Raw genomic sequence first — 22,135 nt, 5'->3', positions numbered from 1 at the left:
GAAAATTAGAACTTTTATTTTTATTTTTTTCCCCATCAACGAACACACGCCTTTAATTTGAATGGGAAAATTTTGAGTAGCTTAATTCAAGCCGAATATGGCCACTTCTTTCATGTTAATTTAGTAAAAACGAAATCGTCGTTTCAGTGTCATTAAAATGATTCATTAAAGTGAGAACAGGGCTTGAAAAAACAACCTTATTATTATGTTCGATAAGCTGGTAAACTTCAGGTAGACAGGGTTTTTGGAAATCAACAATGCCCTTAACAAGGTCAATGTGAAATGTGTCATGATTTTTTTTTTCTAGCTATTACATTTTCGCCGACACATAAAAACAAAGCCATGAAACTGTACCCAGAGATGTCGGGCAGATTTTTATGCTTCCGTAAACATTCCGAGGCGCACTCGTCGGGAGGAACGTTTCCGCCAGCGAGCGCACACGGACATGTCAAGGACACCGGGGGACAGCATTTCTCGAAACGGACGCAATTTAAATCGCAATGAAACTGCATCCATGGTTGGCCACAGCGCGCAACCAACCACTGGTATCAGTAGCGAGAAAAATCACAAAAACACAGAAAAGAAAAACGAAACGATGTAAAAAGTCAATGCCAACGTGCTGGCGCTATTTGAAGGCCCTGCGGTTGGTAAACATATTGGGCATCCAGTTTATAAGACCTTGAGCAGGCAAAAACCAACAGTAAATTGCAGTCACCATTTCAAGTAATGTGTTTCACTTAATAACAGTACGAATACGAAGTCGGAATTCGATTGTTGAGCTAATGATAAAATGCATCAACCTATTTTTCACGTCCCAGGATTCTTTCATATTGATATCGAAGGTATGTAAACGTCCCAAAAATATATATGCGCGCGCGTACAAATGTACGTCCACTCGAAACATGAATAGCACAATTGGAAATAAGGTGGAACATTTCATCGAATCCCTAACAGGTTTGAGATACTGCATCTTTCCAACCGTTTAGGTGCTTTTCTGGCATGAAAAACTCTACCTCGCGAATATCATCAGAAGAAACTCATCACTCAACTTGTGATAAATCCAATAAAATCGCGTTATATTTTAGTGTTCGGAAAAGTATCCTCTTCTACAACACGCCAACGCCTAGACGAAAGGATAAACGCATTTACGTCACCACGGGTTCGGTATCAAAAGAGGAAAGGAAAATCCTCGCCCGGGGTTGTCGACAACATAGGCAGGGAGGCAGGCAGGAAGGCAACAAGCCGCAGCAGCTCAACTCTGGAAGCTCGTCGGCCCTCGGCTTCGGGAAAGGCCTACATATTTAGGGCGTTTGCTTTTATCGATTTTCCCACCGGCTGGGGCAACTCGTCGCGTTGGCAGTTTCCGAGCATACATGCAGCGGTAGATGCGATTTCGAATTGATGCTCTGGAAATTGCAGAACATCTGTGACTTTTTCAAGAAAAAAGTAACATCCAAGGGATGCTGGTCTTTATGGTATTTAACAAAAAGCAAAAATACTTGTAAAACACAAACGCAAATGTAACATCAAACATTTTACAGTCACTTTAATTGTCGAGATTGCTTTATCTATATTGCTTATTTATTCGACAACTTAAATATTGCGCATATTACAATCTCTCAGATACATAAATTTCAAGATATTCTCTTAACAACACAGTGTTCTTCGTACGTTGAAAATTGAATCGAATCATGATCCGCTCGGTGAACGGAAATTCGAATCGAAAATAAATTCCCTTCAAAACCACCCGCCCTCTTCGCCAGACGTCAGTACATACGGACCCCAAGCCCTCCCACCACCTCAAGTGTGGAGCATATCAGGCAGGCAAGCGGGAAAGGAGCGCGTGCCTTGGGAAAGCTCCATTCGCTACCACCATTCCCGGCCATTCCTTGCCGCTGGTTCTGCTTCCGGAAGGAAAATCGATAAATATTGATCCCCATTTCCCACGGGCACAGGAGCGAGACGGCAGACAGGACGCCCTCGCACGGGAAAGAACAAGCGCACCCATAATAACGCAGCACGTGCATACCACCACCACCATAAACAACACCCACCCACACACACACACGTAAACACAGTAAACACCACGCTTAAATGGTTCTATGCTGTTGTTGATTTCCTCTACCCAGCAAAGGATGATGAGACCAGAGGGCGAGGAAGACCGCAGTCGGGTGCGGAAAAGATGAAACGGGATGGACGGGCATCCCTGGAGCATGAAAACACGTTCCCGCAGCGTTGCAGCCAGAGCGATGTGATTATGCTGTCGGTCATCGCACAATCCAAAGGGCAGAGTGAAAGAGAAACCGAGGAAAAACTGATGTTTTCCTGGCGACTGATCGGCATAAACCTTCCCTGCTCGCCGTTGTGCGCGATTGATAAGTTCTTTTAATCTTTTTGATGAATTTTATGAAACCTAAATTTGGAGCAGGAACTAATTTATTATGCCGGGAAAGAAAAAAAATTAATAGAATCTTTTTTGTAGAAATTTCATACAGCATTTGAGATAAACCTACAGAATTCTATTTGTAGATGTTCCTCTTTTGTTTGATTATCAAAATAGCTTCCCGAGAAGTTTACAATTAACTAATTTTAATGTCATTGTAAAGGATAGTTTCTAAGCACATCATCTAAATTCTTGATATGATATTAACCTATACCCATGATTTTCATCTACCACGTGATCTACATTGTGATAACAAAGATTAATTTATTGAGGAACATACACTTACAAATCATTGTTGGCAAATATTGAAACAAAATATTCTACACAAACATTCCGCAATTCTTTAGGGAACCATCACTCAGATGTAAAATTCGTCTGGAACTTATCGACCAAATACCCTCGCGCCCCGGGTAGACACCGTTACAACGACCGGCTATGCGCACAACGGTTCAACGTTGGACGGATTGCCAGAGCGACAGAAAAAGAGAAAAAAAGCAGTAAAAACACAACATTCCGGTTGAATATTTTAAACAGTTGTGTTGTAACATTTCCTACATCGAATGTGCCAAAATGACTGGTGCAAGAATAAGAACGCAACGGTGCTGCTCCAAGGATGGAACATAGAACATTCCACTCACTTCGGCCCGATGTGAGTTGTTATAAATAATTGTTCCGACCATAAATTAAACCATTTAAACCCAAAAAAACACGCAAACATTCTGTAAAGTAAAAAACACCACAAACAACAGCAAAGAAGCAGCGTCAGAAATTGAAGGAACTTTTCGTCGTTACCCACGGAGGAGACACACTACTGTGTTCATGCTTTAGAGTTTATATGTTTGTGCGGGTGTTGGCATTGGAAAAGACGAAAAAAAAAACTAGTTTAATAGCTTAGCAGCATAAAGCATAGCTCTCGCGCGCGTACTGTATGTATGTGCAGCCGACACAAGATGGCTCCCCAAGATTTTTTTGTTTTTTACTCCATCCAGCGGCTAGGCGCGCGAGCGCGTCTGCAATTGAAAGCATCCGAAGAAAACTGGCTGCAAAGAGTATGTGTGTGTGTTTGTAATTGGAAGGAAAAGAAGGAGGCCGACGACATGTTATTCTTAGGAGTTTCCAAACGACACTCCACAACACTCTCGCAGGCTCCACGATATAACACGATCCGATCCCCAGAGCAGCAAAGTGATGATAGTGCATAAAACAGCAGACGAAGGCTGGGGGCAGAGGAAAAGGGAAATGTACTTGAATTTCATCTCCTCCATCCCGTGCTCCACAAAATCGGCCAATACCGGTGTCCAGAGCGGGATGGATAGCGGAATAGACAGATAGACCCGCTATAAAAATAGTGTGGCGCACGAACTCCACCGCCGACGGACGAGACATGCGTTGCACGCCGAAGCGTGAAATGGGAGGTGTGTGGGGCCAGATGAGAGGGGGGTGGGGGAGCTACCGTTGTTTCTTCACCGCCAACTACATCTTACAACCCGCTCCCCCCTTAGCGGATCGATCGATTGGTCTTGTTTTATTTTCAGCTCCACACAAAACACGCCATGCGACTCACTTTACAAACTCACTGCTCACGCGATGCCACTCAGCTCATCTCACCCATGTCTCACGCCTTACATCTCGTGCGGCAGCCTTCTGACGCGCGCTGTTGGGAGGAGGGTTGGGGGGGGGTAAGAAACGCACACATCGCCGCCAGGAGAGTGTGTTTGTGTGTAAGTTAAGTGGGCGGGCGGTGTGGGGGAAGGGGAGCCATGCGATGGGCAACCCTTTGTGTGCACACATATTCGATCACGGCCTCCAACCACGGCCACTACGCTGGCTGTACCAGTGTAATCAAGTGAGGTTTCGTTTCCACACGAGACCTCGACAGCGAACAACTTCCACTCCCCCTCAAATTCCCTTTCCCTTTAGCTTCTCGTCCCACTTTCCGCGATTATACCGTGCCACAGAAATGCCAACCGGGCGCTGGTAGCGTGAAGGTTGGAAAAGATGGCATAAATCGTTTTGCTGCACAGCGCAGCTTCTTGAAGCCAGTTTCGGGGGAAGCCACAACAAAGCAGTCTTATGCTATCTCTACCCTCTACCACCCCCAACACCATCCCAAATCCATCTCACACGAATATGATGCTGATATGAAAACAAATCATCTCGCATAATCGGATGCCAGCGCCACCAACCGGCCGGCGAGGGAACTGTATTTACAGCGTTCGAAAAAAGGTGGGTAGAAAATAACGTAAAACCACTACCCGATGTTGACCATTGCACACTTACCTCACCCTTCTGGGGAGGTCAGGGTCTCCGTCGATCTCACTTCTCGTGACTCGCGGTGGGAGCATTCCTCCCTCCCGCCCCAACACAACCCTTCAAACTCATTCACGCTCCGGGAGTTATGAGCTATTCCGAGGCGTCGCGTTCCAAAAATTGCACACTCTTTTTTCCTCCCTTTCGGACTGAGAATAACAATCGGTGTTTTGTTTGTTTTGATAGCAACCGCACGATTTCATTGAACTCCCAATTTTTTTTCACTCAAACAATAAACAAAAATAATAAGATTCTCATTATCGAACAGCTGGAACCGAATGAATGGATAGCGATGCACCCAACGTTTACTATGAAGTTGAATTGACGAAATTTACTAGAAAAAGCGTTTATCATACCCTTTCCGTGTCTCCGGGGGGAAGAAAAAATGTCAGCAAAAAAACATATCTCAAACTTCATGAACCGCGAAATCAAAAGCCACTATCCAGATGCTATGTCAAACTATTAAAAACCCCTTTTGCCGTGTCGATAAACGGCCTGAGGGTTGATTGTAACATAAAAATCACAACACAGACATCACAACCGACGTATCATGTTTTATGGCTCCAATGTGGAGGACGGAAAGTGACCTACATACCTAAATTTAGCAAACCTCATCCCCCAACACCCGAAAAATCATTGCTAGCCTAATCCGACACATCATACGGCGCGTTTTAACTCTCGCCCATCTACCTGTTTCTCCGACTATCGATTGGACGACATAATTAACGAGCGTTTGGTTATTTTTAGCGGCACATAAACAACACGAATGTAGCCCGATTAGGTACAATCTTTATATGGAGGACACCATAAAATAGTTACGAATGTTCGCATGTACAACACCACCTTTTTTCACCTGTTTTTGAACTGAAACTTGTAATACTTTTATTTTTTATCAATTTCAGTATTCCTTTCAACTCAAAGTTACCACTTCGAACAGAATAACGTTTTTCATCAATATTTTTGTTGGACCCATTTTAATTCAACATTTTTCGGTACCAACAATACACAAAAAGGTTTTAAATAATTCAGAAGAATCGTCAAAATAATAAAAATAAATATAAAATCTAAGTAACCAAAAGCACTACGATGATGAGTATGAGCATCAACCGTGCACCTAGCAAGGAAAAGTCATTGAGATTACATTAATTTTCGAAAATCATTTATTAACTAATAACAACAACAGAAAATGTTTAAACAACTTTGTTTTAAGCAAAACATTTAAAAAAATACTGCGTGATTTCAGAAACTCATTAGAATTAAGTTGTCCTCTGATCGACAGATACAAAAAGTGGGAGAAATACCAACGTTTTACAACTTCAATATCAATACACCCTTTTCAAAAAAATTTCAACGTATAAACATTTTGTTAAAGCTGAAAACCCAAAACATTTACCGGTTTGTTGAAAATGACTGGAAACTCCAGCACAAATGTCATCAATATGTTTGATTTTAGAGGGTTTAGACTTGAATAGTGATAATCCCTACTAGCAAACAATATTTGTACCGGAAATAAACTTTTATAACATCAGCTTAAAAGGGCGTGTGCATTACTGCAGTGTGTACCTTTTACTTTCGGAATTTTTATACCAAACACCAAACCCAACGGTCTATGCTAACGCGGGTGGTAAAAAGCGGCTAAAATTGGCAGCCCAACGCAGGGCCTGACGAGGCATTTTTATTTTCATTTTTCACCCGCTCCCTTGCAACCACAACCGTTGTCGCTTTCTTTTCCCAGCCTCTACCAAGGTTCCTTTCGTCACGATGGGAGGCCCTCGCTGTGATAAAATGTAGCCGTGACCTCCCGTAGACGTAAGCCTTTAATGAAAATAAATGCAAACGGCCAGGACCGGCGCATGATACAAGCGAACGTTTTATAACCGAAACGGCGTTGGTTGTAAAACGAGAAAGAGTTGAATTACAGTCCAAATGGAAGATGTAAAAGTCCGTTATTTTGGCAACTATTATGTTGGCATTGCATGTTGTGCACTATTTCACGAAACAGTCAACCATATGCGGGATAAGACCATGTTTCGCTAGCATTTGTCATTATGGCTAACTTCCAGGAGCAACATTTGAAGATTGTTTTCGCAATGTACTGGCTCCTTTTCCTGCTTGTTAGTTTTAATAACTGCATGTTTTGTGCCGAGGTCACTGTCGTGATTTCACGAATCATTTCGCTATTTCAATATACTTCAACTTCCAAGTTCAACTATTACCTTAATCTTCTTTATCCACTCTCGTCAAAATCAATCACAAGACTGATGGTTTAATCCTTTTCGTTTCTCAATGTCTACTTTGTTCCATCTTTTTCAATATGCAGATCCATCTCGGTTCAGTAGTAGGCCATGGCTCTTCCAATTTTCGTTGCCAACTATCAAGCGAATGATTTAATTTTTATATTTTTCGTTGCCTCGCATTCCAAATTCATTCGTTTATAATTTCGAACAATTCGTTCGTTATTATTATTATTCTATATATTCATCTAGCTCGGCTCAATCCCTTCAGTCACACTTCAAAACTCTTGCAATCCCAAGGCTGAACACGGTGAACCGTTGTGGAAAAGTGCTGATTTTCATTTCCAAAATAGGGCTCACTTATATTTTGTTGCTTGGAAGGTTGATAAAAAAAAAGGCGACACTGGAGGTAGCACCGTGTAACACGATATTATCACCATAGCCACCTCTCGAGCACGTACACACCCCATCTTCCTCGCGCTTTTCACGTCGTGCACCGTCCCTTTGGCCATGCGCGCGGAAAAAGGCCAGCCTGTGCCCTTTTTCTTTACCCCCGAGCCACTTCAACCCCGCTCGTTCGGACGTTTTTTCTCTCTACCTTCGTTTCGCGACTTCGCGGGCCCGCGGTGCCACTATTCCGCACACTACTGTCGCTGTACTATGTTTATTTTTTTCACTAACTCGACATACACACACACACGCACACACTTTGTCCTCTAATGCTTCTAATGCTTCCAGGTGGCGGGCGAGCCCCGTGCCTACGAGCCGCCCAGCCCACGGGAGGCCCCTTTCTCTCTTGCTCTCTCTGTTTCTCCCGTTTTATTTCCGTGCCTTGCCGATAGAAGATTGCTTTTACTCCATTTATAAAGCGAACAAAAAAGAAAAACAACTTTTAACGATCCCAAAGGAGGAAGGAAATCGCGCCACCGACGAAGGGGAGGGGAGGTGAAGGCACGGCAGAAGCTGCTCCGGCGCGGGGACGCACCTCTATCTTCTTCACTGAGGAACGCGGCGGGCCACACAACGCTTCACACAAACACACGCACACCATCGGATGGGCCTATGATATTTGCCCGTGCGGTCACCGACTTTTGCCACACACACGCTCAGCTCACCAGCAATCCCTCGCCAAGCCAGCTCACACATAACACACAGCTCACTTCGCCCTCCGCCTAGTGGGTTTACTTCACGACAATACGGAATAATGATGGTAGTTCGTTTGCCAGTGCAAATAAAGCTGAAATAGAAGCTACCACTATTTTTTGTGAAAACACTAATGATGCATTTAACAGGTTTAAATACTGTCAAAGTCGTTTGGTAAACCGGAAACTACGCCCGAATACGAAATATCAGCACCACTTCCAATCAACCACATCAAATTAATGATACACTTACAACGATAAAGAATAATTTTAACATTTGAACGTATTCCTTGTTCACCAAGTGATTATTTTATTGAAATTGAAACAATCAACAATAGCCATGACGTTACGACAGAATGTATACCTGAAGAAAACAAAAATGGCCGCATATAGAACCATCGTAACGTGATATGAAAGAAACACACTCGCTTCCCACCAGAGAAAGAATACGGTTATCAAAACGTTTCACCACTTCCTGTAGCAACGCGAATCCTACGATATAGTTTTCACCGAGCAGTTGTCTTCTTCCACTCTTCTGTGCTAGGAGGAAGGGTTGGTCACATAACCTTTTCGAGGAGAGATGGCTGACTTCTTGATTAAGACCTAGGGGCAGCCGTAGGATCAAAACAAGTTTGATGGACGACTTTTCCTACTTTCCGCTGGGGCAGCGCGCTTGTCTGCAGCACTTTCGGTTGTGGATCTCACGCGCAAAAAATAACACAGCACCCGTAACTTCTTCTCGTTAACATGCCAGATGTGAATGGGAAGTATAAGATTATATCACTTCCTATGCACCTAACACCAAACATGGATGTAGATTTTTACCTTTTGCTGACACACGAAGCAAGCGACCATTTATTCACTTCGAAAAGACGACGTGCACTCGGTGCTGTGTTTCACGCACGAACGGCCATCATGGTGGCACGCTGTTCGATTGCGGAAGTCGACGGCTGCTTCCCTTCCCCGGTCGCTGCTCACGGTTCGACGGCCTCACATCGGGGCAGACCGTGGCCTCACCTCTGGGGCCTCTGCGCGGGGTCAGCCGTTTTTTTCTTTTTTGGTGACGTTCAGGCACGGCAGCTTGAGACGGTCGACTGGTCCCCGAGATGGCCACGACGGGCCGCAGCGTTCGATCCTCCAGCGGCTCACACTTCCCACTTGCTGGGGCCACTCGACGAGCATTCACACATGCGTGTGAGGCGTGGTTGGTGAGCGTGAGAAGAGCAACGAATGCGTTTTCCTTACGAAGAACCACACACAAACGCGACACACATTCACACACGCACGCACACCTCGCGCGGAATTGCCACTTTGCTAGACACTTTTTCCGAGCGACTTTTCACACCCTGCAGATACCATTTGGCACACGGAAGAGGCACAATCGTTCGGTGGCGGTGTTAAGCAAACTGTTCTGCTACACTTTCACCGCAAATAGGCGGGTTTTCACGGGGAAAATCGAGTTCTAGTACGCCAGCACGCCATGCACCTCCGATCTCGCACGACGACGTCCGCTAACTAGTGTTGGCCGAGTAGGGATTCGGGTGATTCAAAGACTCGCTCCCGGGACGGATTCTCAAGGATTGATTCGCATGAGATCTGTTTCGTATGGTACTCGATTTGATGCGAATCCAACTTATGCTAGTCCACTGCTCCGCCGTTTCGAATTTTATCTGACGTCAAATTGTAAAGTATTTCCATTGAATGTTAAACATCAAGAAAGTTAGATGAATTTAATTAGTTTTACTAGTTACAAGCAGTAATTTCGGGTGATCAATCCATCCACAAAGTGCTCACATGGGAAGGTAGCATTGTACAGAGCGATTTGACACATCGATACTCACAAATTTCAGCAACGTACTTGAACAAAAGGAAACAAAATTAATCAAAATCGTGTTAAGATGCCAATAGCAGATTTTTCTATAATATAAATGATATCTGAACACCATGTGCCATATTATTTTATTATTTTCTTGCTAACGAAAACCGCAATTCGCTTTCCGCCAACCTGATATGCGCGCATCCTTGTGAAGATTGTCAGAGATTGTTTATAAAGTAGCCGGTTTCAAACATAAAACTTCGATCAGAAGTTGAGAAATCTGAATAATTCTTTGTTAACATTGATTCCAAAACGCATCATCCGAACAAATTAAATGGAGTTCACACAATGCTGCAGTCAACAGAAAATATAACCCCAAAAGGTGTTGCTGAAGTGAAGAGTATCTCAAAGTCGCCGGAAAATGAAGCAGATCAAAAGGTAAATAAAGCCAACTTTTTTAAATGAATCACTCTTACTCAATGCACGTTATTTGAAAATTTGCAGGCTGTATCTATATCAAACCAAACAGAAGACCCCACTACACAACTGGGAAAACGTAAAATATCCAGTACCGATCCACCACTGCATCAACACGAAGCAAAGGATTCCAAACGTCCGAAGAAAGTGTTTCCTTACGGTAACTACGATCGTTATTATGGCTACAGGAACTTCAATGCAACTCCGGCGGAGGACTGCAGACTGGAAGCGTTCGTACAACGTCGGGAACTATTCCACGGTAAACGTATCATCGACATTGGGTGCAACAACGGATCCCTCACGATACAGCTGGCCATGGCGTGTCGTCCGGCATCGATCGTTGGCATCGACATCGACGGTGGCCTAATCACGCAAGCCCGCAAACACTGGCAATTGGCACAGATCAACAACGCCAAGGCAGAGGACGACAATAGCCGTATCGCCAACCCGAACATGGTCGAATTCAAAAGGGCGAACTACATTTACGGCGATCCAACGCTCTTGGATCTGGAGAAGCCCCAGTTCGATGTGGTCCTGTGCCTCTCGGTAACGAAGTGGATGCAGCTCAACTTCGGTGACGATGGGCTGCGGTTGGCTTTCAGGCGCATGTTTCGCCAGCTACACCCTGGTGGGCTACTCGTGCTAGAGGCACAACCATGGAGCAGCTACAAACGACGCAAAAAACTAACCGAAACGATAGCGGCCAATTTTGCTAAGATCAAATTCCTACCGGCAATGTTTCAGCGGTATCTGCTGAGCGATGAGGTTGGGTTTAGGGAGTGCACGGAGATTCCTGTTTCGAGTCATTCGGCAAAAGGCTTCCAACGGCCGATACAAATGTACCGAAAGTAGGTAGATTTGGAGTGAATCATAAAACAGTGACAAATGTACATATTTTTGAGACATAATTTGAATTGATATTACATGAAATATAGAAACATATGAATTGAAATCAATGGTAAAGATACAAACCATAAGGCATAAAATCAAGCAATTGCGTATATTTACAAAAAGGCTGGTACAAAACTGTAGGCTCACGCACGAGCCGGCGGATTCACGGCACGCAGGAACGCACCCCATGCCTCACGGCTGGTCGGATCCAGATGGAGCGCCTTCTGGGCCAACACACGACGCTTCCGTTCGTCCAACGGGCGAATTGCTTCGCTAGCTACCGCCATCCAGCGGGCAGCATCTACCGCGCGCGTCCGATGACGTCGATCGGCCAGATCGAGCACCACGGCACCCTGAGCCACGCTGCACGCCAGGCGTAAGTTAGTTTTAGGGGTACGGAAGTGCTTCACAAGCGCCATGGCAAGCATTTGCCACAACTTCGGTCGGTTCGGGTAACGGTGTAGCTGGGAGAGCAGGTACGAGCGACATTTGGATTTTTGTTTCTGAGGATGAGTAATGAAAAATCGGGAGAAAAACATCAACCTTACATTCGGGGAAAGATAAAGCAGGATGTTTCGGCCTCACATTTTGCCAGTAAAATTCGGAAACGAGGAAAACCACGTGATGACCATGGACGGGATGGTCCTCGTGCTTGCGCAACTCTTTTATGACCGCCTCCGTCAGCTCGCCGTCCTTGTGTAGCAATCCCAAAGCACACGCCGAGAACAGTGCTTCAATCGGTGGCTCGGGAAGTGTGATGCTGTGAGGGAAGAATTATAGGGGCATATTATTTAATTTGAAATTTAATCACACCACAGAAGGCGCTTCATTACCATTGGAAAAGAATTGTCTTAGCATCGCCCTCTCCTTGGAACGCGTACACCATCGCCGACATTGCAATCAACACGTACGCCTTCTCGAGATCGGTTTGGGCCAGATAGTTCAGTGCCTGCTCGTACTCGGCGTACGATTGCTCGTACTGTGCCGCACGGAAGTACGCTTGCGCTCGGCCAATGGAAGCACGGTAGGACGCTTCCCCGCGCATACCCTCATAGCACTGCACCGCTTCTTCATAGCGTTGTTGCTTCATCAGGCAGTGGCCAAGGTCGCACCGGATTTCATCCCCTACCGACTCGGGCAACCCACCGTTCACCTGCAAGGCACGCTGGTAGGCCTCGGTAGCCGTACGCCAAAGCCCCAACCGGCTGCTAATGTTGCCGAGAAAGCGTAAGGCCGGTAAGGACGCACGCTCGCCCAAATCCGCACAGTGCCAGGTGATGGAATCGTGCGATACCGGAAGCGCCGCCATTTCTTCCACCGCAAACCGGTAGCGCTCGTGCTCGTGGTAGTTGTCCTCGTTGACAATCGTGCACACCCAGTGCGCGTAGCCGAGCGACGATTCCCGATGGTAACCGATTTGCGTGCAGTGCCGGAACAGATCCATCGCTTCGTCCGCCATCCCAACGCTCTCTGCAATCATTGCCTGGCCGATCCAGGCGTTCATAAAGGTGAGATCGCACTCTTGCGCCCGACTGAAGGCTTTGTTTGCCAGCCCGATCTGATTGTTGGCAAGGTACAGCACACCCAGGTTGGACCAGGCGGCCGCTGCCGTCTTTCGATCGATCGTCACCGCTTCCACGAAGCAGTGTTGCGCGAGTGCCAAATTGTTCACCTCCTTCGTGGCACTAATCACGCCGAGAAGATTCCAATTTTGCCACCGACCGGAATCCAGCTTCACTGAATGCTTCGCCATTTCGAGCGCCATCGAAAGAAAGCTCACTCGTTCCGCTTCCTTAGAAATCGATGCACGATGAAAATAATTCCTCGATAGCTCGTACCAGAGGATGCTGTTGTCCGGTGCCTGTTTAATGATGCGGCCATAGCATCTTCCCGCAAGCTCAGACAATTGTCGCTCCTTGAGCAGTGCAAAGCGACGATATTCGCGTCCCGCCAAACTACCCTCAACTTGCAGGTACGAGTGACTCGATGGAAACATCGAGACCGTGTCCAGGATCTTCGCCAGCTGATGCCACAGACACGTGAAGTTGGGCTTAATTTTGATGGCTCTGAAAAAAAGAAATGTGAGAACCATTAAGCACGTGTTTTAATCTTCACATGATCGCTAGTGCCTAACATACTTAGTTAAGTACTCTACACACAGCTGAGCATGCTCGCGACTACTACCGAGACGCCGTTGACCAAGCCGAGAGTAACACAGTCCCATTTGCGAATCCGCGATTCCCTTAATTGCGGGAAAATAATTTTCATGCCGAGCTAAAAGCTGCTCGAATAGTGCCAATCCTTCCGTATAAAGTTTTACGACCTAAGGGGAGGATCAAAATTGAAAATAAGTCTGATTAAAGCTCCGTTTCATTTTTGAATGTACCATCGGATGTTTCTTACATTTTTAATATTTGCCAACTGCAACACCGGGTAAGGATTCTCAGGATCTCGCTCAGTAATCTTTTCGAACACCTTCATCGCGGAGGAGTATGACCCACGGCCCAGATACGCATCCGCCAGCCCTTCCCAGGCGGTCTCATTATCCACCTCGTACCGCAGCACCGTCCGAAACGCACCAATCGCTTCGTCGTACTCCTGCCGGCCAAGATGGTGCAGTCCAAGCTGCAGTTGGGCCCAAGCTGCACCCGAGCAGAGGGCAAAGGTGGTGGACAGAAGGGTAGCATTGGCATCCCACTCGCCGTAGCGTCGATAGAGCCCGCTCAGTAGAACCACCGCATTCCGGGAGGCCGGGCTAAGATGAACGCTTTTCTCCAGGCACTTGCGGGCGCGCAACGGATCGTCCTGCTCGAGGTAGAGCTTGCCTAGCCAATGGTAGCATGCGGCATTGTTCGGATCCAACTTTGTCGCTTTCAGTGCGGCAAAGAAGCATTCCTCTCGCTTGCCCACCACGCCACTTAGAACCTTGGAAAGTTCCAGCTGGCAGTAGCTGGAACCTTCGTGCGGGGATAGCAATTCGATCACCTTACCGATGTTACCGGCCATCTTTTCCCGCAACGCTTGGAGATAGTCCAAACGGTCGCTCGTGATGCCCTCGGTTGTTTTAAGTTCTTCGAATATTTTCTCCGCACGGACCACATCTCCGAGTAGCAACAGTGTCTTGCACCAGTAGAACAGCAGCTCAACCGATCGATCCTTCTCGTGCAGGGTGGCAAAGCACTGGTCGGCTTCTTTAAGCTTATCCACGCTCTCATCCTCCAGTAACGAGACGGCATAGTTCACGTTAGCTACCTTCATGTTGCGGTAAAGATTTTCCGCCAAACCGTACGCCTTTTGGCGGAAATAGATCTCCGCTAGCAGCTCCAGACACGGACCCCAAAGGGGCTGCACTTCGCTGGCACGTTTCAGCGCTCGTTCCGCCTCCGTGAGCTGGTCAGCGCTAAAGTGTAGCTTTCCTTTCGCCAAGAGCGCTACGGCCGAGTTTGGTGCCACTTCCACGGCCCGCTCGATGTAATGCGAAAGGTCATGGTTCAGCAGCGAGGGCAGAAGGTTCGCGGCAACGATTCCTTCGGCGTACAGTTTGCATATCCACTCGAGCGGATAGATATCGTTCGGGAAGCGTTCGTGCATGGCCGCGGCCACCGATGCCAAACGGTCGAACCGGTTTCCTTGGTGCAGTAGTCTGAGGTACCGTCGGAACTTATCGCGCTGGTACAGGTCATCGTTGTTTTGAATCTCCCTTTCCAACACTTTGGAAACCTGGGAAGAGTCGGGGGGAGATGATTTATTAAAACAATCAAAGTAATCAGTGCAATCCGTCTATTACCAACGCCGCCTCCGTTTCCTCCAGCTCCGGATTCTGGGTGACAATTTTCCCCAAACACTCGTAGGCGGACAGTTGCCGTGCCTCCGTGTCGCACTCGATCTCTTTTTCCAGAATCCGTAACACCGGCGCGATTATTCCTCGCGTAGCGACGCCGAGCAGCTTAGCGTGAAGCTCCGCATACTTGTCCGGCGTAAGGGCGAGCAACTTTTCACATACTTCAGGCAGCTCCGCGTCTTCGGCACAGGTGGACAGTCCTTGTAGGGCCACCAGTGGCTCGTTGGTGCAGGTTATGGCTCGCCTCAAGTGCGTGGCCGCTTCCTTTTTATCACTGTCTTGATATGATGCCCCGAGCAGGAGCAATGCCATGTAATTATCATTTTGCTCTTTCAATATTTTCTATGTAGTAAAGGTAAGAAAAAAACGCCGTCCGATGTTTGCACCAGACCAAACAAATCCACATTAAACACCGGTTGATCATATGGAAGCAAGGAAGGAGCGCTGAGACTGGGATTGCACGACTCACATTGCACAATTTGATTGCTTCGGAGAATTTCTTGTTCTTGACTGCCTCGCGGGCCTCCTTCAGGGCAGCCTTTAATTCTTTTGAAGCCATTGTTTAAAACATACGATATTCTAACCACTGTTCACGTCGGCAGCTCGGCATGTAAACAAAAGCGTAAAAATGACATTGAACGTCAGTCCTGGAGACCTTGCGATTGCTAGTAAATATGAATGCTTGATTCGAGAAATTGTAAATGAAAAAAAGCAAATGGAAATATTATTTTACAATCTTGTTCATAAACAAGGTACTCGTTTCTTTTGTCATTACAATTTTTTACTTTTGAAGCGCAAAATTTTATTCCGAAACATAAACCAATTGACAACACGGCATTTGCGTTTTTCGTCGCTATTTCACAAACACTCGCATCTCAACGACATGTGACAAGCGCAGGTATAGTACAGTAGACGCTCATTGGTCCGGGCACTCTGGATTTCTGAATTATCCGAGTCTCGGGAAAAAAAAAAAAATTATGAAGAATTTGAAACATCTTAGCATTCTCAGCAGTAATTTCAAATTATCAAATGGAAAACTGACCGAGATGCACCAAACCCGGACAAGGAAGGTTGCACTGCAGTGAAAACCAGCTTCCTGGTTTCCTCAAGAGTTTTGTTTTGCCAGTTTTGCCTTTGCTGCGCGTGGAGGGTGTGGTAAACAGTGCAAACTTGGTTCCTTCCTTCGTTTGCCTCTGTGCGCTTTGGCGTGTCTTTCGTTATGCGTTTTCTAATCGCACCTCGCATCTTGCCCCGTTGTGTTCCCCGTTACTTCGACCGGATGGCACATTGAACCCGTTCGATTGTATTCCGTTTGTGTACTCCGGGTATAGGGGCTTCTACTGCGAATGCTCCATTTTGTTCGCCATCCCCCAATACGATTTTCCGCTGTTCTGTGGTCGGACGTGCGTCCGCTCCATTCCATTCCGGGCAGGCGAGTGTGTTGCTGAATGCAGTTTAGCGTACCAATTGTGCATACAGTCGACCAACGTCAATAGAATAGTGATGCAGCTTGCACCGGTTGATCGAAAAAAGGCATCATTAATTTGCAAGTTCAATTTACCCTCGTGCAAGTGGCGGTGCACTGGGTAGACGTAGCAGTTAGCTGCGTTGCCCTGTGGATGCTGGGAGCACATGCTTGCGAAGCATGCTGTGTGTCTGAAGGTGTTGAGGCTATGATAAAAGACGGCGCTAGATCACAATTTCATCAAAGAAAGATCATCGATAATTTAGTGCGAGAATCACATTCATCATCAATCAGGTCATCCAGCTATGATTGGAAAAGATTGAATCTAAGCAGCCTGGAAATTGAAGCAGAAGACAACTTCTCTGGTAAGTTCCGTGAAAAATGAGGTTGAGTGAATTTGGCGGGATTTCTAAATGCATGAATTTCTTCCACAAAACGCATATGAAACCATTTGTCTCATAATTTGTATAATGAAACACTGCTCAATATGTCCACGCAATCCATTATTGATAAACTAATATATTAAAGTTTCCATAACTGAGCCCAATTGTATGGTCGAAGATAGGCAACCGAAATAAAAATCCCCAAACCCTTGTTTGACCAAAAACCTGCCTATATGCAAAGGAACTACAAACGCACGTCGATTCATCTGGAAAACAAAAAAATACCACACCTTGATGGAATCATTCTTCGATGTTTAGTGACGCAAGCACGCAGGTCGGATGGCGGAAAGAACGTTTGCCGTTGTCGTTACAGCTCGCGTCAAACGGTTTGCAATGGTCGGTTTTATTTCGCGCATAATTTTTTTTTTTTCGAGTCAACACACTTGGCGTACTACGTCTCGCACCATGGCGCGTGTTGGCGGTTAGAATTATTCGAAGGTCCTTCACGCGTTTGCCCAGCCGCAAGCACCACCTGTGCATAAACAATCTTAACTCGCGAAGCAAATCGATGTGTTGCTGGTGAGCACGATCACATCGCATCAGGAGGAACGGAACTATCTTCCACCAAGGTCGGGCCGACGTTTAGAGCAAGTAAAAAAGGGCAACGATAAACGAGATAAAGGGTCAGTAGGTGCTTTGCTAGAACGTGGTTCAGTTAGTAGATACGTAGTTGGGATGGTTTACACTGTGATCGTTAACCACATAACGTAACTTGTTCCATTAAAATCAATTTTTCGGTTTCTTTCCTATAGCAATATCCTTTTTCAACGATCAACCTTTAACTAATACCCGCAGCAAAAATGGAGGACAGCATCATAAGCATGTTTATGGATGTTAAGTTGGACATACGCGAGAGGAAGCTGGAATTTTCACACATGAAGGTAAGCTAAAGGCTAGAAAAATGCCAAAGTAGTAAGTTTGCCCAAATGACGCATAACATTTTTTCCATCCCTTTTAGTCCTGGTCGCGATACTTTGTGCGAGTGGAGGCCGTGAAATGTTTTCCGTGCTACATGCGAATCTCATTTTTCTCCTCCCCCACTGACCTGACGACCGATCTGATCGTGCGCATCAACATTCCCGGTCTAACGGTGCAGATGGCCACGTCGCGCACGAAACAACACTCGTACGGTCTGTTCTGGAAGAACAATCGCAAACGGTGCTGCGCCTACTTTGCGCTCGAAACGCAGCTACTTTGCGAACGTCACCTGCGTTGGATGAAAAAGTCCATCCGCAACCTCGAACTGTACCGGCAGGAGATGATGCAGTTGCGGCGAGCCAGCCGGACACCGTTGTACGAGATACGGCAGGAAATGCAACCGATCGATCCGGTACACGGCTCGGTGGGGTCACCAGCAAACGTTATCTGGGACGACATGGGAATCTACCAGAATCTGGACAACACGCAAAACATTATGGGACTGCAGGATATTCTTGGCCCACTGCCAAGCGTACCGCCAGCGACGGATAGAGCTGATGGAAATGGCAGTGTCAATTGTTCGCGACGCGTCTCCGGAATGTCGGGAATATACGAGGAAATTCGCGATCATCCGCGCCTTTCGAGAGTATCGATTGCCTCCGGCATCTACGAGGAAATGAAACTGGTGGTTGATGGGAAGGACACTTCAACTTCAAACCCAACGCAGGTCAATGAAAATGTGTCCGATTCTCCACCACCGCCCCTTCCACCTCGACCGCGATCGAACACCAACGAAGACTTTGACCTGCAACGTTCCTTCACAACTCCCGAGGTGGATCTGATGAAGAAAAAGCGCCACTGGCTGCGGTTGGATACGATGTTCGGGCGAAGGCGCACCACAAGCACTGATTCGCAGGGTTCCGGCACGAGCAAAAAGCGTTGCTGTAGCTCGAAGGATGGGAAAGGGCGACCAAAACTACTCTCCTCCGAAGAAAGAATGGCAGAAACAGCGAGAAAGGATGCACCAGAAGTCGTAATCCATCGAGGCAAGGTCTCGCGGTTGCGATTGGCGGAGAATAAACGGAACAGCTTTTCCAGTCCGGATTTAAGCCGGCTTAAAATAGACGACACCCAGCAGCATGAACCAGGAGTCGAACGGGTGTGTGACGAATCGTTCGAGAACCTCTCCGAAGGTGACGGGTCGTGTACGTCAGAGTTTTACGCTCCACAGCACGACATCGACTTCATCGAGGAGGATTTTGCGTCCTCGGAGTTTATCAACATGTCCACCACGTCGTCCCTGGGAGCGGCGAACTCGGGTGAATTCGAACGGCGCCACGAGCAGGATGAGCTGGATCCTTTGCGTGACTTCCGTCGCTTGAACATATCGGAGCGGATCTTCGAAAGCTTCAATCGTTCGATGAATTCCTCCACGGTGAATCTCGTTGGAGCCGGTTGCAACACGTCGACTATAGAAGAGATCATCGAACCGGACTCTAGCCCAACGCGAGTTCCCCCGGCACCGCTCAGCGATGCAGATATGGTGGGATATCTGGAGATGGGTCCAGTCGGAACGGGTTTCAATCGCCAGAAGTTGGATGAGGCTGGAGCCGGTTGCAACACGTCGACTATAGAAGAGACCATCGAACCGGACTCAAACCCAACGCGAGTTTCCCCGGCACCGCTCAGCGATGCAGATATGGTGGGATATCTGGAGATGGGTCCAGTCGGAACGGGTTTCAATCGTCAGAAGCTGGATGAGGTTATATATCGCAACCAACCGTTACAAAATGCTAGTACTCCATGTGGAGCAGTAGATTTAGGTCCCAAAGTGATCGAAGAGTCGATCTACATGTCGATGGACGGTACGGGAAAGCTGCCGGAACCGATTCGATCGAGTTCCACAAGTAGTAGTAGCAGCAGCAGCAGCGGCGTTAGCAGTGCGAGTGACCATAGCACCCTAACCGAAGGTTCCACAAAATATCGGAACTCGGTGGACGATAAGATCCCTTCTTACTACCCCAATGAAGATTTTGTTCGAACTCCGAACCATAAGTCGTCTGTTGATGTAAAGCGTTCTCCCAGTCAGACGCGGGATAAAATTGTGACACCGATTTCAACCCCGGTAGCGACCACATTGCCCCGTACGATCAAATCGGTTCAACGTGCGCCAGCCGATAGTACAACTGCAATGCAGGATCGAATCCATGCCACTTTCCGTACACCAAAAGCCGCCTGCAACCGGCGGGCATACCCTCGAAACGTTCTTCAACTACCTGAACACACGGCAGCCGAATCCGCACCGGAAAGCTCCGGCAGCCGTGAGTCGTCTCCGAAATTGTACCAAAAGTATGCGACCCTAGCGAGAATCACTTCCCCCAGCAAGTATTCTGCCAGGTCGAAGCCGGAGGTGGATGGTTCATCCGTCGAGTTCGGTCCGATCCCAGCAATAACGACTACACCGGTTACAAGTAGCCGGCGGTTCGGTTCGTTGCCTCGCTTCGGCAAGATCGATCTTTCACCACTGAGGATGAAAATTAACAGTGTTCTTCAACGGCACAACTCTGGCAATTTGTAAACCTCGAAAGGAAGCCATTAACGGAACAGAACTGAACGCGCGAAAGTATGAATCTCTACCGAATCTAGATAACCCGATCTCACCGATTTTATTCTAACCGGAAAAGGAAATTCTGGCGGACGGAGATACCGAGAGCGAGATTCCTCTCGTAATAACGCTTCTTCTGTGTGCAACGTGTGTGATGCTTAGTACTAGAACTGCTCAAATTGTTATCCTAAACTGGTTCGTTTTTAAAAGCTGTTTCTTTTTAAGTTTGCCTAGCTTTAAGTAAAACTACGAAGAATCTCTAATGCACACGCGCCAGTGTCGGTTGAATTTTATCTATGACACGCTGCTGCTCAAAACGCCTCTAGCTTTCACTTTGCCTTTGCATGATCAACCGACGATCACACTTGTGAGACAGTGAGAAAACAAAAGTGTAGGTAGGTTAGGTACAACTAGGAGGCATAATGCCGGAATAGAGAATTTCTCAAAAGTAAATCAAGCTAGCCATTTCCCTTAGCAAAATCGAATGGTGCTTTGCAGTTGCAACTGTGTGGAAGATTGAAGTTTTTAAGCTTACATCCCGAACATATCTTGCTAGCATAATGTCATATAATGTGTAGCGGTTCCAAAATTATACGAAATTCATATCAGTTAAGGCATATTAAAAAACACACACACACATCACAACTCAAAATGCTCAGGTCAAAATTTAGTAAAAATATAGAAAATATTTCAAAACACCGACTTTAAATTAAAAAAAAAACTCCTGATTTTAGGAAACAGATTCAGCTGAGGCAAAACATGTAACAAAATTCCAGACAAAAACTGTGATTTTCTCTGATACTAGTTGCAAAACAGTCGGGGAAATAAACTGCTCATATTCATCTAGAATATACTATGAAGAAATCTACGAAATCAAATGAAAAGAGCATAAACCTAGATAAATAATGGCGTTAGGATAGCGTCAGATTTTAAACGAAATATACCTTCCATCATATCATATTGTAATCGTGTGTGCAAACAGAATTGTAAACAGGCTTCGGAACAGCCTTCGAAAGTGAGCGAATTTGTGTGTGCTTAAAATACTGCCATGCCTGCCTGATATAAAATGTATCGATCGTACAAAAAGCAATTAACCCACCAAGCGGTGTAACCTTTTCAAACACCGACTGGGAGAGGTGGTACAAAATAAAAACTAGAAATGCTTACAAGAACAACAAAAACACAAGATCGACTTATCGAATGATTTCCATGTTACCCGAAATCTTGTATCATTCAACATTTAATCAGCATATCATTTGAGCTCGAGAGAATTTTCGGAATTAAACATTCTGTCTCCTTATAAGCCACTTTTAAAATTAGAGTTGCTTCCCTGGCCTGGTTTTCTTAACTGCCTTACTTTTATATTCGTTTACATACGATCAGCTGTCTTCTTTGATCTCGGCGCCTACTCTAATAAATTCGTTTAGCACTAATTTACTTGGTCGTCACATTTGGTTATACCAAAGTGTTTCTGTCGGATGAGTGTGCATGTAGAAAAGCAACAACAGTTTAATTTCTTTCGTACAGTAATTGTTCAACGGTAATAAAAA

At 46.2% G+C, this 22,135-nt stretch overlaps 4 protein-coding genes across 5 annotated transcripts in view; 2 read left to right on the top strand and 2 right to left on the bottom strand.

Moving 5' to 3' along the window:
* The window catches only part of LOC131258793 (histone-lysine N-methyltransferase, H3 lysine-79 specific), a 33,431-nt gene extending 23,814 nt beyond the window's left edge, over positions 1-9,617 (bottom strand). The window contains exon 1 of the mRNA XM_058260171.1: positions 8,955-9,617. The gene's annotated coding sequence lies outside the window, so the exon portion shown is untranslated. The remainder of the gene's footprint in view (positions 1-8,954) is intronic.
* Positions 9,618-10,190: 573 nt separating this feature from the next.
* Positions 10,191-11,398, top strand: LOC131258798 (probable RNA methyltransferase CG1239). Its single transcript, XM_058260180.1, has 2 exons — positions 10,191-10,383; positions 10,450-11,398. The coding sequence occupies exons 1-2, from the start codon at positions 10,294-10,296 to the stop codon at positions 11,272-11,274; spliced, it is 915 nt and encodes a 304-aa protein (XP_058116163.1). The 5' UTR covers positions 10,191-10,293; the 3' UTR covers positions 11,275-11,398.
* Positions 11,375-15,757, bottom strand: LOC131258794 (superkiller complex protein 3). The gene is made up of 7 exons (XM_058260172.1): positions 15,624-15,757; positions 15,101-15,496; positions 13,717-15,033; positions 13,452-13,636; positions 12,147-13,379; positions 11,899-12,073; positions 11,375-11,816 (listed from the first exon to the last, which is right to left on the bottom strand). The coding sequence occupies exons 1-7, from the start codon at positions 15,711-15,713 to the stop codon at positions 11,457-11,459; spliced, it is 3,756 nt and encodes a 1,251-aa protein (XP_058116155.1). The 5' UTR covers positions 15,714-15,757; the 3' UTR covers positions 11,375-11,456.
* A 548-nt stretch (positions 15,758-16,305) lies between these two features.
* On the top strand, positions 16,306-21,718 carry LOC131258796 (uncharacterized). Of its 2 annotated transcripts, none has more exons than XM_058260176.1 (4): positions 16,306-16,984; positions 17,815-17,943; positions 18,021-19,424; positions 19,584-21,718. In XM_058260176.1, the coding sequence occupies exons 2-4, from the start codon at positions 17,863-17,865 to the stop codon at positions 20,556-20,558; spliced, it is 2,460 nt and encodes an 819-aa protein (XP_058116159.1). In that variant the 5' UTR covers positions 16,306-16,984; positions 17,815-17,862; the 3' UTR covers positions 20,559-21,718. The 2 variants fall into 2 exon arrangements, with proteins under 2 accessions (XP_058116159.1, XP_058116160.1); XM_058260177.1 differs by having other exon boundaries at positions 18,021-19,434; positions 19,615-21,718.
* The last annotated feature ends 417 nt before the right edge of the window (positions 21,719-22,135 follow it).

This window comes from Anopheles coustani, chromosome 3, assembly GCF_943734705.1.
Source record: "Anopheles coustani chromosome 3, idAnoCousDA_361_x.2, whole genome shotgun sequence".
NCBI classification, from domain to species: domain Eukaryota; kingdom Metazoa; phylum Arthropoda; class Insecta; order Diptera; family Culicidae; genus Anopheles; species Anopheles coustani.
This window is presented reverse-complemented; position numbering and strand designations above follow the sequence as displayed.

Bases quoted from the DNA above. Each gene is read 5' to 3' on its own strand.
- LOC131258798 (XM_058260180.1), top strand. From the start codon at position 10,294: ATGCTGCAGTCAACAGAAAATATAACCCCAAAAGGTGTTGCTGAAGTG. The intron at 10,384-10,449 runs GTAAATAAAGCC...GAAAATTTGCAG, and splicing joins AAAATGAAGCAGATCAAAAG to GCTGTATCTATATCAAACCA.
- LOC131258794 (XM_058260172.1), bottom strand. From the start codon at position 15,713: ATGGCTTCAAAAGAATTAAAGGCTGCCCTGAAGGAGGCCCGCGAGGCA. The intron at 13,637-13,716 runs GTAAGAAACATC...TCCTCCCCTTAG, and splicing joins AGTTGGCAAATATTAAAAAT to GTCGTAAAACTTTATACGGA. The intron at 11,817-11,898 runs GTGAGGCCGAAA...ACTCATCCTCAG, and splicing joins CCGAATTTTACTGGCAAAAT to AAACAAAAATCCAAATGTCG.
- LOC131258796 (XM_058260176.1), top strand. From the start codon at position 17,863: ATGGAGGACAGCATCATAAGCATGTTTATGGATGTTAAGTTGGACATA. The intron at 17,944-18,020 runs GTAAGCTAAAGG...CATCCCTTTTAG, and splicing joins TGGAATTTTCACACATGAAG to TCCTGGTCGCGATACTTTGT. The intron at 19,425-19,583 runs GTTGGAGCCGGT...AAGTTGGATGAG, and splicing joins ATTCCTCCACGGTGAATCTC to GCTGGAGCCGGTTGCAACAC.